We start from the raw sequence: 17,008 nt of genomic DNA, 5'->3' as shown, positions 1-17,008 counted from the left end.
GAAGGTATTTTATATACATTTTCACGAAAACTATTTTATTTCAGAAATAAAGATGTTTTGGACTTCTAATTTAAGCAAATAACTGTTTATCCTTAAACCATATGTCTAAGTATGTAAATTAAGTAAAGTATATCATTAAAAACAGAAGCTATTTGAGCTTCCCAGATACAACCTTTACAAGTTATTCACAATTCACAAATGGTCTTAAGATAACTGGCAATCATTTATACATTTTTATCAATATACTTTAAATATACTGGGAAATAGTTACTTTTCCCCAACATAAAAAAATATTGCATGTATAAATGTGTCCTCTTAAGGAAAAAGCAAACACTAGGACAATAATAAAGTGAAAATAAAGTCTAAAAGGGTGATAAGTCTTAACCCAGTTTTAAAAATGGTATTAAATCTGTATGTATAAAATCATAAAGGTCTAAAGAAGTCACTTAAATTGTTCAGCTTTATGAAGCATATAATAGTCTAATTATGGTAATGGCAATGCTCTCCTATCTTTTAAAGAAGGGAAGGTGAGTAAGGCTGGACAAAGTAAGCTGTGACACAGCTTCTTCTACACTCAAGGGTATCTAAGTTGAAGAACAGAAAAATGAAAACACTTTGATTTAACTATTTTAGGAATGTAACTATTATAAAAATTCAAAAAATAAATTTTTCTTTCAGTTTCAATATGAAAATGTGTTATGAATAAATTTAGAAAAGATGCCCAGTTTATTCATACTGAATGTAAGTATTGTTAAACAAAACACTCATTTTTTTTAAATAAACAATAGTAGAATTTAACTTTTATAAGTGTTCATTGTAAATTAAAAATTTCTCTCTTTCAACCTGCTAAAAAAACATTCACAGAATAAAAAATAAGTCAGTTATTACCCTGTGGTAATCACAGTAAATTAGGCATATCACAAAAATTGAAATTCCTCTCTCCTAATGTGATTAAAATAATTGTTCTCTCTATTACCCAGACACAGAATGTTAGGCCAAACATGTAGTATGTCAGTGCAAATATATAAAAAAGAAAATTTTGTTCTAACTTTCGGAGTTTCACGGAAGCCATCTTTTAATTAAACATATTTTGGGCCAGTAAACAAGATTAAAAAACAAACAAATTACTTTGAACCATGTAACTTTACAAAGGGTGCAGAGTGCTGTACATAGTACATAATACACACTGTATCTTAACTGGGGAGAATTACTAACAATGACTTAAGATTACTGAAATAAACAGGTAGCACTGGGTTGAAAGAATCCAATACTGAATTGAACATAAATATATGCTGCCAAATGGAGAAAGAGAACACCCAAAAGAGGCATCAAGTTTAACACAGGCTTCACTTGTATAATAGTCAGTACACTAAGGATAACTTATACCTACTTCATGGTTTGAGAGAACATTAAAATTAAAGAAAAACAGGTATCTCAAATTTCCCAATTATTACCATAGAACTCACAACTACAGGTTATCCTCAATGCTCTCACATTTGTAAGTTATCTGTCAATAAACAATGCTTCTCAAAAAGTTTGACTTAGAGAGCTGCCTGGTGGCTCAGTCACTTAAGCTGAGGTCACCATCTCATGGTTCCTGGGATCAAGCCCCAAGTCGAACTCCATGCTGGCAGCACAGAGCATGCTTAGGATTCTATCTTCCTCTCTCTCTGCCCCTCCCCCATTCATGCACACATGCACATGCTCTCTCATAATAAGATAAAGTTAAAAAAAAACAAAGTTTGAGTTAGAAATATGGAAAAAATATTTTGTAAGAAAACAAAATGCAAAAAACGAGGGATACAACCCACCTCATTTATCATTTCTATTTCTCTAAATGTCAATCTGTCCAGCCAGTCTACTTTCACCATGTGTCCTTGTCGATGAGCTTTGGTGAGCTGCAGAACAAATACAATGAAGAAAATTTTAACATAGATTTCACAGAAAGGAGAATAAAAATGGTAATGATCACCAACTAATAGTGGGGAAAAGTGCAATAAGACATTAAAAAGGAAATAAATGGCATAAGAATTTCAAAGAAAGAAATGAAACTGCCTTTATCTGCACATGACATGATTATCTATGTAGAAAATAAAGAAAGATCAAAAAACTCCAGGAACTAATAAGCAATTATATAGTAAAGTTGCATGATTCAAGGTTAATATATGAAAGTCAATCCCTTTCCTACATACCAATAATAAGTCAAATTTGAAATTAAAAACACACTATCATTTACATCAGCACCCCAAAAATGAGACTGGTATAAATAGAACAAAACATGATCTACATGAAGAAACTTACAAAAGTCTGTGGAACAAAATCCAAGAACTAAATAAATGGAGAGATATTCTGCTCATGGATAGGAAGGTTCAATACTGTAAAGATGTCAGTATCTCCCAACTTGATCTATAGAATCAATATAATCCCAGTCAAAATTACAGCAAGACATTTTGTAGATGTCAACTGATTCTAAAGTTTATATGGAGTGGCAAAAGACCAAGAATAGCCAACATAATACTGAAGAAGAACAAAATTGAAGGACTGACACTACCCAACTTGAAGATTAATATAAAGCTACAGTAATCAAGACAGTTTGGTTTTGGCAAAAGAATAGATGAATAAATCATGTAAGCAAAACCCAGAACCCAGAACTAGACTCCATAAAGACAGACATATGATCTTTGGCAAAGGAACAGGGACAACATAATGGAGCAAAGACAGTCTTCTCAACAAATGGTGATGGAACAAGTGGACATCTACATACAAAAAAATGCATCTAGACACAGAACTTACACACAAAAATTAAATTAGAATAGATTATACACCTAAATGCGAAATGCAAAATTATAAAATTCCTAGGAGATAATATAGGAGAAAACTAGATGAACTTGGGTATGGAGGTGATTTTTTTTAAATGCAATACAAAGGCACAATCCATGAAAGAGATCACTGACAAGCTGGACTTCATTAAAATTAGAAAACCTTCTGCTCTGTGAAAGACACTGTTAAGAAAATGAGAGGGGCGCCTGGGTGGCGCAGTCGGTTAAGCGTCCGACTTCAGCCAGGTCACGATCTTGCGGTCCGTGAGTTCGAGCCCCGCGTCAGGCTCTGGGCTGATGGCTCGGAGCCTGGAGCCTGTTTCCGATTCTGTGTCTCCCTCTCTCTCTGCCCCTCCCCCGTTCATGCTCTGTCTCTCTCTGTCCCAAAAATAAATAAACGTTGAAAAAAAAAAAAATTTTTTTAAAGAAAATGAGAAACTAAGCCACAGATTAGGAGAAAATATTTGCAAAAGACCTGATAAAGGACTGTTATGAAAAATATACAAAGAACTTCTAAAATTCAGTAAGAAAATAAGTAACTTAATTAAGAAAAATGTGCCAAAGAACCTTAACAGACAACTCATCAAAGAAAACACATAGATGGCAAATGATCAATATGTCATCAAGGAAATGCAAGTTAAAACAAGATACCACTTGGGGCACCTAGGTGGCTCAGTCCGTTGAGTGTTTGACTCTTGATTTCAGCTCACGTCATGATCTCAAAGTCATGAAAATGAGCCACCGAACCAGGCTCTGTGCTGGGCGTGGAGCCTGCTTGAGATTGTTGGTGCTCGTTCTCTTTAAAAAAAAAAAAAGAAAGAAAGAAAAAACAAAAAAAAAAAAAACAAGATACCACTAAACACCTATTAGAATGGCCAAAATCTGTAAAACCCTACAACACCAGATGCAGATAAAGAACAGGAAGAAATAGAACAGGAAGAAAATGCAGAAATGGAACAGGAAATCTCATTCACTGCTGGAAATTGGTTGCTACACGGGGAATGTAAAATAGTACAGCCACTTTAGAAGACAGTGTGGCAGTTTCTTACAAATTAAACATAATCTGGAGCACTTGGGTGGCTCAGTTAAGGGTTTGGCTCTTGATTTTGGCGCAGGTGATGATCTCATGGTTTATGAGTTCAAGCCCTGCATTGGGCGCTGCACTGATAGCATGAAGCTTGTTTGGGATTCTCTCTTTCCCTCTCTCTCTGCCTCACCCCTGCTCCCTCTCTCTCTCTCTCTCTCTCTCCAAATAAATAAACTTAAAAAAATAAAAAAAATATACATACTCTTACCATAAAATCCAGGAAATGTACTCCTTGGTATTCACCCAAAGGAGTTGAAAATATGTCCACACAAAAGTCTGCATATGGATGTTTATAGCAGCTTAATTCATAATTGCTAATATTTAGAAGAACTAAAACGTCCTTCATAGATAAATAAATAAACGTGGTACATTCAGACAATGTAAAATTACTCAGTACTAACAAGAAAAGAGCTATCAAGCTATAAAAAGATGTGGAGGAACCTGAAGTGCACATTACTAAATGAGAAAGCCAACCTGAAAAAAACTACACAGCGTGCATACTATATGATTCCAACTATATGACATCTGAACAAGGTAAAACTATGGAGACAATAGAAAGATAACTGGTTGCTTCAGGTTTGCAAAGGAAGAGGAATCAATAGGTGGAACAGAGAACTTCTAGGGCAGTGAGGCTACTCTGTACAATACTATAATGATGGATAAAGGTCATTATACGTTTGTCCAAGTCCACTGAATATACAACACCAGAAGTGAACCTTGTGGAAAACCATGAACTTTGGGTGATTATGATGTGTCAATACAGATTCATCAATTAAAACAAATGTACCACTCTGGTAGAGGATGCTGATAATGGGGGAGGCTACACAGATATGGGGGCAGAGGGTATATGGGAACTCTGTATCTTCCTATTAATATCACGATGAACCTAATATTTCTCTACAAAAATAAAATATTTAAAAAGTCTTTTAAAAAATGGATAGTAATGTCACCTTCACATTTGACACGTTCCTATACATAACAGAAACCATATACAACTATCAGGATAACAGATGGACTTGGCTAGAGACTAATCATCTACGATTTTTAGAGAAAAACAATTTTCAAACATTTTATTTAAAGGTCCATAATTTGCCAATCTAAACATGTTAAAAAATAATGAAGCCTTTCCTAAAAGTATCTCCATGTTCTACAGTTCTTATATTTTCATTACAAAGAGACAGGTTTATAATAAGAATAGTTTCTCGGGGCGCCTGGGTGACTCAGTTGGTTAGACAACACACTTTGGCTCAGGTCATGATCTCCCAGTTTGTGGCTTTGAGACCCACATCAGGCTCTGTGCTGACAGCTCAGAGACTGGAGCCTGCTTCAGATTCTGCATCTCCCCCTCTCTCTACCCCTCCCCTGCTCATGCTCTGTGTCTGTCTCTCAATAATAAATAAACGTTAAAAAAAATTTTTTTTAAAAATAGTTTCTCAAATGAGAAATAAACTACCTTGTCTATTTCCTTCCTCTCAATCTAAAAAAACCATAAAAAAATCATTTACACACAGTAAGGTATTTCTCTGAGGCCTATAATTTAATACTCCAAGATTTCAGGGCATAGGTATGCATGTGTGTTTTAATTTTGAAAGGAAGTGATAAAAGAATTAATAATAAAAAAGAATTAGCAGTAAGAAAATAATTTCCAGGGAAACCTGGGTGGCTCAGTCGGTTAAGCGTCCAACTATATTCGGGTCATGATCTCACTGTTCATGGGTTCAAGCCCCACGTCAGGCTCTGGGCTCACAGCTCAGAGCCTGGAGCCTGCTGCAGATTCCATGTCTCCCTCTCTCTCTGCTCCTCCCAGGCTTTTGCTCTGCTGTCTCTAACTCCAAAATAAACAAACATTTGGGGCACCTGGTGGCTCTGTCAGTTAAGCATCTGACTTCGACTCAGGTCACGATATTGCCGTTTATGAGTTCAAGCCCTGCAGTGAGCTCTGTGCTGATAGCTCAGAGCCTGGAACCTGCTTGGGATTCTGTCTCCCTCTTTCTCTCTGCCCCTTCCCCACTCAAGCTCTCTCTTTCTGTCAAAAATGAACATTTAAAAAATTAAAATTAACATTTTTTAAAACATTTTTTTAAAAGAAAAAATAATTTCTACAGTTGCAGTTGGTAGATTCCTCTGAAGGTCTTATATACATACCAATCTACCCTTGGTTTCAGAAATTAAATAAGGAGTCGGGGAAGATGGCGGCGTAGGAGGACGCTGGGCTCACCGCGCGTCCTGCTGATCACTTAGATTCCACCTACACCTGCCTAAATAACCCAGAAAACCGCCAGAGGATTAGCAGAATGGAGTCGCCGGAGCCAAGCGCAGACGAGAGGCCCACGGAAGAGGGTAGGAAGGTCGGCGAGGCGGTGCGCGCTCCACGGACTGGCGGGAGGGAGCCGGGGCGGAGGGGCGGCTCGCCGGCCAAGCAGAGCCCCCAAGTCTGGCTTGCAAAAAGCGGAGGGGCCTGACGGACTGTGTTCCGACAGCAAGCGCGACTTAGCGGCTGGGAGGTCATAAGTTAACAGCTCTGCTCAGAAAGCGGGAAGGCTGGAGGACAAAGGGAAGGAGAGCTACTGAGCCCCCTGACGACAGAGCTCAGTTTGGTGGGGAACAAAGGCGCTCGCCAGCGCCATCTCCCCCGCCCATCCCCCAGCCAAAATCCCAAAGAGAACCAGTTCCTGCCAGGGAACTTGTTCGCTCCGCGCAAACACCCAACTATGCGCTTCTGCGGAGCCAAACCTCCGGCAGCGGATCTGACTCCCTCCTGCTGCCACAGGGCCCCTCCTGAAGTGGATCACCTAAGGAGAAGCAAGCTAAGCCTGCCCCTCCTGTCCCTGTGCACCTTGCCTACCCACCCCAGCTAAGACGCCAGATCCCCAGCATCACAAGCCTGGCAGTGTGCAAGTAGCCCAGACGGGCCACCCCACCCCACAGTGAATCCCGCCCCTAGGAGAGGGGAAGAGAAGGCACGCACCAGTCTGACTGTGGACACAGCGGTGGGCTGGGGGCAGACATCAGGTCTGACTGCGGTTCCACCCACCAACTCCAGTTATACACCACAGCACAGGGGAAGTGCCCTGCAGGTCCTCACCACGCCAGGGACTATCCAAAATGACCAAGCGGAAGAATTCCCCTCAGAAGAATCTCCAGGAAATAACAACAGCTAATGAGCTGATCAAAAAGGATTTAAATAATATAACAGAAAGTGAATTTAGAATAATAGTCATAAAATTAATCACTGGGCTTGAAAACAGTATAGCAGACAGCAGAGAATCTCTTGCTACAGAGATCAAGGGACTAAGGAACAGTCACGAGGAGCTGAAAAACGCTTTAAACGAAATGCATAACAAAATGGAAACCACCACGGCTCGGATTGAAGAGGCAGAGGAGAGAATAGGTGAACTAGAAGATAAAGTTATGGAAAAAGAGGAAGCTGAGAAAAGAGAGATAAAAAAAACCAGGAGTATGAGGGGAAAATTAGAGAACTAAGTGATACACTAAAAAGAAATAATATACGCATAATTGGTATCCCAGAGGAGGAAGAGAGAGGGAAAGGTGCTGAAGGGGTACTTGAAGAAATTATAGCTGAGAACTTCCCTGAAGTGGGGAAGGAAAAAGGCATTGAAATCCAAGAGGCACAGAGAACTCCCTTCAGACGTAACTTGAATCGATCTTCTGCACGACATATCATAGTGAAACGGGCAAAATACAAGGATAAAGAGAAAATTCTGAAAGCAGCAAGGGGTAAACGTGCCCTCACATATAAAGGGAGACCTATAAGACTCGTGACTGATCTCTCTTTTGAAACTTGGCAGGCCAGAAAGAATTGGCACGAGATTTTCAGTGTGCTAGACAGAAAAAATATGCAGCCGAGAATCCTTTATCCAGCAAGTCTGTCATTTAGAATCGAAGGAGAGATAAAGGTCTTCCCAAACAAACAAAAACTGAAGGAATTTGTCACCACTAAACCAGCCCTACAAGAGATCCTAAGGGGGACCCTGTGAGACAAAGTACCAGAGACATCACTACAAGCATAAAACATACAGACATCACAATGACTCTAAACCCATATCTTTCTATAATAACACTGAATGTAAATGGATTAAATGCGCCAACCAAAAGACATAGGGTATCAGAATGGATAAAAAAACAAGACCCATCTATTTGCTGTCTACAAGAGACTCATTTTAGCCCTGAGGACACCTTTAGATTGAAGAGTGAGGGGATGGAGAACTATTTATCATGCTACTGGAAGCCAAAAGAAAGCTGGAGTAGCCATCCTTATATCAGACAAACTAGACTTTAAATTAAAGGCTGTAACAAGAGATGAAGAAGGACATTATATAATAGTGACAGGGTCTATCCATCAGGAAGAGCTAACAATTATAAATGTCTATGCGCCGAATACCGGAGCGCCCAAATATATAAAACAATTACTCATAAACATAAGCAACCTTATTGAGAAGAATGTGGTCATTGCAGGGGACTTTAACACCCCACTTACAGAAATGGATAGATCATCTAGACACACGGTCAATAAAGAAACAAGGGCCCTGAATGAGACATTGGATCAGATGGACTTGACAGATATATTTAGAACTCTGCATCCCAAAGCAACAGAATATACACTCTTCTCGAGTGCACATGGAACATTCTCCAAGATAGATCATATACTGGGTCACAAAACAGCCCTTCATAAGTTTACAAGAATTGAAATCATACCATGCATACTTTCAGACCACAATGCTATGAAGCTTGAAATCAACCACAGAAAAAAGTCTGGAAAACCTCCAAAAGCATGGAGGTTAAAGAACACCCTACTAACGAATGAGTGGGTCAACCAGGCAATTAGAGAAGAAATTAAAAAATATATGGAAACAAACGAAAATGAAAATACAACAATCCAAACGCTTTGGGACGCAGCGAAGGCAGTCCTGAGAGGAAAATACATTGCAATCCGGGCCTATCTCAAGAAACAAGAAAAATCTCAAATACAAAATCTAACAGCACACCTAAAGGAAATAGAAGCAGAACAGCAAAGGCAGCCTAAACCCAGCAGAAGAAGAGAAATAATAAAGATCAGAGCAGAAATAAACAATATAGAATCTAAAAAAACTGTAGAGCAGATCAACGAAACCAAGAGTTGGTTTTTTGAAAAAATAAACAAAATTGACAAACCTCTAGCCAGGCTTCTCAAAAAGAAAAGGGAGATGACCCAAATAGATAAAATCATGAGTGAAAATGAAATTATTACAACCAATCCCTCAGAGATACAAACAATTATCAGGGAATACTATGAAAAATTATATGCCAACAAATTGGACAACCTGGAAGAAATGGACAAATTCCTGAACACCCACACTCTTCCAAAACTCAATCAGGAGGAAATAGAAAGCTTGAACAGACCCATCACCAGCGAAGAAATTGAATCGGTTATCAAAAATCTCCCAACAAATAAGAGTCCAGGACCAGATGGCTTCCCAGGGGAGTTCTACCAGACGTTTAAAGCAGAGATAATACCTATCCTTCTCAAGCTATTCCAAGAAATAGAAAGGGAAGGAAAACTTCCAGACTCATTCTATGAAGCCAGTATTACTTTGATTCCTAAACCAGACAGAGACCCAGTAAAAAAAGAGAACTACAGGCCAATATCCCTGATGAATATGGATGCAAAAATTCTCAATAAGATACTAGCAAATCGAATTCAACGGCATATAAAAAGAATTATTCACCATGATCAAGTGGGATTCATTCCTGGGATGCAGGGCTGGTTCAACATTCGCTAATCAATCAACGTGATACATCACATTAACAAAAAAAAAGAGAAGAACCATATGATCCTGTCAATCGATGCAGAAAAGGCCTTTGACAAAATCCAGCACCCTTTCTTAATAAAAACCCTTGAGAAAGTCGGGATAGAAGGAACATACTTAAAGATCATAAAAGCCATTTATGAAAAGCCCACAGCTAACATCATCCTCAACGGGGAAAAACTGAGAGCTTTTTCCCTGAGATCAGGAACACGACAGGGATGCCCACTCTCACCGCTGTTGTTTAACATAGTGCTGGAAGTTCTAGCATCAGCAATCAGACAACAAAAGGAAATCAAAGGCATCAAAATTGGCAAAGATGAAGTCAAGCTTTCGCTTTTTGCAGATGACATGATATTATACATGGAAAATCCGATAGACTCCACCAAAAGTCTGCTAGAACTGATACATGAATTCAGCAAAGTTGCAGGATACAAAATCAATGTACAGAAATCAGTTGCATTCTTATACACTAACAATGAAGCAACAGAAAGACAAATAAAGAAACTGATCCCATTCACAATTGCACCAAGAAGCATAAAATACCTAGGAATCAATCTAACCAAAGATGTAAAGGATCTGTATGCTGAAAACTATAGAAAGCTTATGAAGGTAATTGAAGAAGATTTAAAGAAATGGAAAGACATTCCCTGCTCATGGATTGGAAGAATAAATATTGTCAAAATGTCAATACTACCCAAAGCTATCTACACATTCAATGCAATCCCAATCAAAATTGCACCAGCATTCTTCTCGAAACTAGAACAAGCAATCCTAAAATTCATATGGAACCACAAAAGGCCCCGAATAGCCAAAGTAATTTTGAAGAAGAAGACCAAAGCAGGAGGCATCACAATCCCAGACTTTAGCCTCTACTACAAAGCTGTCATCATCAAGACAGCATGGTATTGGCACAAAAACAGACACATAGACCAATGGAATAGAATAGAAACCCCAGAACTAGACCCACAAACGTATGGCCAACTCATCTTTGACAAAGCAGGAAAGAACATCCAATGGAAAAAAGACAGTCTCTTTAACAAATGGTGCTGGGAGAACTGGACAGCAACATGCAGAAGGTTGAAACTAGACCACTTTCTCACACCATTCACAAAAATAAACTCAAAATGGATAAAGGACCTGAATGTGAGACAGGAAACCATCAAAACCTTAGAGGAGAAAGCAGGAAAAGACCTCTCTGACCTCAGCCGTAGCAATCTCTTCCTTGACACATCCCCAAAGGCAAGGGAATTAAAAGCAAAAGTGAATTACTGGGACCTTATGAAGATAAAAAGCTTCTGCACAGCAAAGGAAACAACCAACAAAACTAAAAGGCAACCAACGGAATGGGAAAAGATATTTGCAAATGACATATCGGACAAAGGGCTAGTATCCAAAATCTATAAAGAGCTCACCAAACTCCACACCCGAAAAGCAAATAACCCAGTGAAGAAATGGGCAGAAAACATGAATAGACACTTCTCTAAAGAAGACATCTGGATGGCCAACAGGCACATGAAAAGATGTTCAGTGTCGCTCCTTATCAGGGAAATACAAATCAAAACCACACTCAGGTATCACCTCACGCCAGTCAGAGTGGCCAAAATGAACAAATCAGGAGACTATAGATGCTGGAGAGGATGTGGAGAAACGGGAATCCTCCTGCACTGTTGGTGGGAATGCAAATTGGTGCAGCCGCTCTGGAAAGCAGTGTGGAGGTTCCTCAGAAAATTAAAAATAGACCTACCTTATGACCCAGCAATAGCACTGCTAGGAATTTATCCAAGGGACACAGGAGTACTGATGCATAGGGGCACTTGTACCCCAATGTTCATAGCAGCACTCTCAACAATAGCCAAATTATGGAAAGAGCCTAAATGTCCATCAACTGATGAATGGATAAAGAAATTGTGGTTTATATACACAATGGAATACTATGTGGCAATAAGAAAAAATGAAATATGGCCTTTTGTAGCAACGTGGATGGAACTGGAGAGTGTGATGCTAAGTGAAATAAGCCATACAGAGAAAGACAGATACCATATGGTTTCACTCTTATGTGGATCCTGAGAAACTTAACAGGAACCCATGGGGGAGGGGAAGGAAAAAAAAAAAAAAAAGAGGTTAGAGTGGGAGAGAGCCAAAGCATAAGAGACTGTTCAGAACTGAGAACAAACTAAGGGTTGATGGGGGGTGGGAGGGAGGAGAGGGTGGGTGATGGGTATTGAGGAGGGCACCTTTTGGGATGAGCACTGGGTGTTGTATGGAAACCAATTTGACAATAAATTTCATATATAAATAAAAAGAAATTAAATAATACACTGACACTTCAAATACACAGAGTATTCAAGACAATTTCCAAGGTCCTCAAAATGGAACAAGATTTTGTCTTATAAAGTGTAATTTAAACACAGCATTATTCATGTATCAAAACCCCTCTTTCATTCTGAACAAATTCATAGCATAAAGCAAAACTGGGTGGCAAAGCCTTACACGGTACTCTACCAGTCATTTTCTTTCCCATTATGTATGTTATGGTGGTATGCCTACAAGGAAGCCAAACACTTCCATCAATTATTATGTCTCAAGGAACTAAAAACTTTCACCATCAATATTCTTTATCTTCTTCAATTAAGGGATTCTTATCATGACTACATGGTCATACTGTTTCAGAAGTGAAAAAAAAAGTAACTTCATACAAAAAGTTTGAGGATTATCGTAATATAAAAATATCAGATTAGCTTTCAAATTCCTTTTCACCTGAGGTTATCTCTAAATTAAAATGGATAAGGCAACATAAGTGCTTAGCACAGTTCCTCATACAAAGCAGGGACTAAGCATTTCATTGGCTCTAGTTGAAGATTAAACAAATATGATACCATCATGGAAAGAGACTAAGAATTAGTTACAAGAGAACCAAAAGAACACTGGGCAATATGACCTAAAGAGTACTAGACTAGGAGCCAGAGAACCTGGGTTATAATCCTAGCACTCCATTTTCCAACTGTCTTTTTTTTTTTTTTTTTTTTTTTTGAGAGAAAGAGAGTGCGTGTATGCGTGAGCAGGGGAGGAGAGGTGTAGGGAGAGAGAGAAACAGGAAGAGTGAGCAAGAATCTTAGGCAGGTTCCATGCTCAGCACAGAGCCTGACATGGAGCTTGATTCCAAAACCCTGGGTGGAAATCAAGAGTTGGACCCTCAATCGACTAAGCCAACCAATGAGCCACTGAGGCGCCCCTCTAACTCGTCATTTTTTCCATGAAGTATACTTGATAAACAATGTTACATTAGTTTCAAGTGTACAACATAGTGATTCAACAGTTCTATACATTATGCCATGCTCACCACAAGCATAGCTACCAATCTGTAATGTTTGAACCCATATCTACAAGATGAAAGTATTAACTTCTATTCCTACTCCCAAAATTCAGAGATAATGGATGCAAAATACGACAGTTAATATTATTTCCTGTAGTCTATAAAGAATTATATTCGCACACACTTTGCAGCATGTTCCAAACTGGTTTTTAAAATTAATGAAAATATAAAGGTTCATATTACATGCTTTGCTTTTATGAACAAAGTAACGGTAAAAACCAGTAATTAGAGTTTATATTCCTAGACATATATAGCAAGAAGGAAGAGGAAAATAACATTTATTCACACATCAAATTTTTGGCTCTTTTTATAACCTAACCACACTATAAAATAAATAGTTCTGACCCCGATTTGCAGATGATTATCAACTACTACAGTAGAGCGGCAGAATGAGGAGTTAAAGCCCAGGTCTATATGATCCTGAAGTCCATGTTCCTTCCACCAGGTTTTGCTACCCACTCTAATATGCACTCTTAGTAAGACATTTAAGTTCAACTAATTTTTGTAACTTATTAAATACTAATTTCATATTTATGTTATTGTGGTTGATTCTCCACTAGTTTCCTTTGAGGAAAGAATTAGCAATAGCAGGCTAAGTTTAGATGTGGGAGAATGTGGTGGGGCTCCTTCTTTCCCTTACTAAATCATCAGACAAATCATAAATTTTCTGGGGTCATTTTCATTAGTTCCAGAATTCATGTCTACTAATACATATTACTTCCTATATGGCATATTCCAAATGTCCAAATGTCCAAATGAATAGTAAATGTGACCATTCTCAAACTTATAACAAAGAATGTCAATGGTTAAGATGGTAGTACCATAAACTTGGTAAAGCACGAGGACAAGTTTAATTATCCTAAATTCACATTTTTGCATCTTTATTTGCAATACAGAAAATTTAGACATAAAGAAATGTAAATGTCCATCTTAAACTATTAAGTAAATTATGATACATGTACACTATGGAATACTATGTACCCTGACATGGAAAAATCACTGTTTCCATTGAATGCAACAGTGACTGCCAAAAGAGAGATACCACTTATACTATGACTGCTTACCAGTTTGTCTCCTGCATCAGACTCTGAAATTGCAAGAAATTCTATATTCTATAAAACTAATTCTGTTTGAATAGTTTTATAATTTCTGCAGAATTAGAAAGTTACCATTTAAAATGTCTACTAGCCTCTGCACTATTCACCTATTACTACGTAACAAAGCACTCAGTTTAAGGCACTGAGTGCCTTAAAACAATATTCAGTTTTTTATTTCTGATACTTCAAAAACTCAAGAAGCCATCTTCTTGTGAGACACCTAGATTTTTTTTTTTTCTATTGGCCTACCAGTGTCTCAACAGTCTACTGTCATATTGGTGGCTGGAGCTAGAATGTTCATGATAGCTTACTTCACTCACACGTTTAATACATTTGTGGGAAAAAGTGCATTCAACTGGGAAACCAGGATGGGTGGGCCTCTCTCTTTCTGCATCTACTCTCAGTGCTTTTCCCCTCTCCAGGTAGTCTTTCAATATAGTCAGTACAATAGGATACCCAGACTTCTCACATATAGCTCCCTGTCCCAAAAGTGAAAAACAGAAGCTTATCAAACTGTCTTAAGGTTTAGGCCTGGAAGAGACATAGCATCACTTCACAGGACTGTATCAGTTAAAATGAGTCACAGCACTAATGCAGATCCCAATGTGGAACAGAAGGGTAGAAGTATCAGGAGGCATCACTGAGGGTGTTTTTTAGAGACTAGTTAGCACAGCACTTATTGGAAAGCCCACGCGTACAATATAGTTGATTGCTCAATTGCAAAAGAGCAGTGGGAGAGACTCTGCAGAAGGCAGTCAACTCTTACCTAGATTTCAAGCAATAGACAAAGTCTAGAAGTAGTTATCACAATTCCTAAGTCCTGTTTTCCTCTCCAAAATGATCTCCTACAACTTACACACTATACTCCAGTCACCCCTTTTGTTCTTCAAACTTTTATAAAGGCATTTTACTTTGAAGACTCAACATGGATGAAATGATTAAATATTAGAGGAAAAAAATTTTACTATAAGTTTTATAAAATTTTATAAAATTGTAAAGCACTATGCACAATATAAGCAACTATCATAATTAGACCATAATCTACGTCATTTCATTTCTTATAGGTGCTGATAACAATAGAGACAAACTTGGATGATTTTCACCAGTCCAAAGCTGCTGGTTGTCTCCAGTCTGGGAACTTTCACAGTAACTAAAAAACAAAAATGAACTTTAACAGGAGCATCTGGGTGGCACAGTCCATTAAGCATCCAGCTCTTGACTTTGTCTCAGGTCATGATCTCACGGTTCCTAAGTCTGAGCTCCACATTGAGCTCCACATCGACCCCGCAATGTGCCCTGCATCAGGCTATGCACTGACAGCGCAAAGCCTACTTGGAATTCTCTCTCTCTCTCTCTCTCTCTCTCTCTCACACACACACAAAATAAATAAACTTTTAAAAAAATGAACTTAAACTTATATTTCATTCTGGGTCTCAAATGTCAGTGACCTAGATCTTTCAAAGGAGCAAATCTGCATTCTGTTAAATAGCAGGATAAAACCAGTACAGTCTGTTTCAAATTGCTTGTAAAGAAATAATCCTCACTAGGGTGCCCATCCTAGGAAGGAGATAGGTCAACAAATCAATGAAAGTGTCATTTTCACTTTTTAAGGAACACAGGTTTCTACAGAGAAACTTAGAAAACACAGAGAATTCAGAGAGAAACCCACTGTCATAGAAGTAATAGCAAAATTACTAGCTCTAACTTCTCCAAAATTACAGCAATGGATTTTAAAGTCTATTTAAATAAAAAAAAAAAAAATCTGTAAGAAGCAAATAACAACATGCCCAAGAAACTGCCTGGAGGACTAACCAACCATGTATTATCAGATGTAATGAGAAGGCAGAAACAAGGTCTCAGATTAGTAGGTGTTCAATGCAAGTACTAAGAACAGAACTAAAAGTAGGCCAATTTGCTGCCCTGCATATGAACTAAGAACAGTTGGGAAAACAAATGCCAAATCTGACAGTCATCCCTGGGAATACCGACTTTGTGATCACAACTCACCGTTCATCTCTCCTTATCTGTTTTACTAGATATATTTCTATCTGCTCTATTAGACTATAAGCTTCCTGAGTGCTAAAACTATGAGGGTTGATAGAACCTAGCACTTACTCAATGAATATATCTGTTGAAAAGCCTTCTAATGTAAAAGGGTGATAGATGGAAAACAAATGTTTGTATACTTCAGAATTCTGCTTCAGACTTGTGGGGAGTGGATGGGAAACACGGTATCAGAGAAAGGGGTAACACTCAAAAGGAAACTGAAGAGAAGAATGATTCATGCCATTGGGTCACTTTTCCGTAGTATTTATTGAAAGGGCGGGCCTACGCCTGCGTACTCCATCTTGTTCTGTGTCCTTCACCTTGACCACGCCTCCTCTCCTTGAGTAACCTCCCACTCACCCGTTCAAACTTCCAGATCAAAACACGCCCCAGCGACCTGCGTTACAGGACTCCGACCCTTCCCCAGCCAATCTGCTGAGGCCACAGCCATTACCTCACCAACTGCCCCTAGACCCCAATAAAACCTTCGTGCTTTTGAAACTCTCGCTCTCTCTCCCCGGTATCTCACCACTGCGTTGGTGCAGGTAGGGGATTGAGCTCGAGCTCGAGCTAGCTCGAATTAGGCTCTTTTGCTTTTGCATGGGACTTGGCTCCCTGGTGGTTTTGGGGGATCATGAATTCTGGGCATAACATTTATATACTCTCAACATAAATATATAGCACTTGATTGCTATTGTAAGTTACAAACTTCCATTAGGTCCTCTGCTCTGGAGGGAAGCACAGAATATTGAACAACAGAAGCAAGTTCCTGCCCTCCT

At 38.7% G+C, this 17,008-nt stretch overlaps 1 protein-coding gene across 1 annotated transcript in view; it reads right to left on the bottom strand.

Moving 5' to 3' along the window:
• Positions 1 to 17,008, bottom strand: part of PIK3C3 (phosphatidylinositol 3-kinase catalytic subunit type 3) — a 152,139-nt gene that overhangs the window by 100,295 nt on the left and 34,836 nt on the right. Inside the window, exon 5 of the mRNA XM_025931079.2 lies at positions 1,812 to 1,898. Coding sequence (XP_025786864.1) covers positions 1,812 to 1,898 — 87 coding nt within the window. The remainder of the gene's footprint in view (positions 1 to 1,811; positions 1,899 to 17,008) is intronic.

The sequence above is a fragment of the Puma concolor genome, chromosome D3 (assembly GCF_028749965.1).
Source record: "Puma concolor isolate L17-30 chromosome D3, mPumCon1.1.hap2, whole genome shotgun sequence".
NCBI lineage: Eukaryota > Metazoa > Chordata > Mammalia > Carnivora > Felidae > Puma > Puma concolor.
The sequence above is the reverse complement of the archived record's forward strand: the minus strand, read 5'-3'. Positions and strand labels throughout refer to the sequence as shown.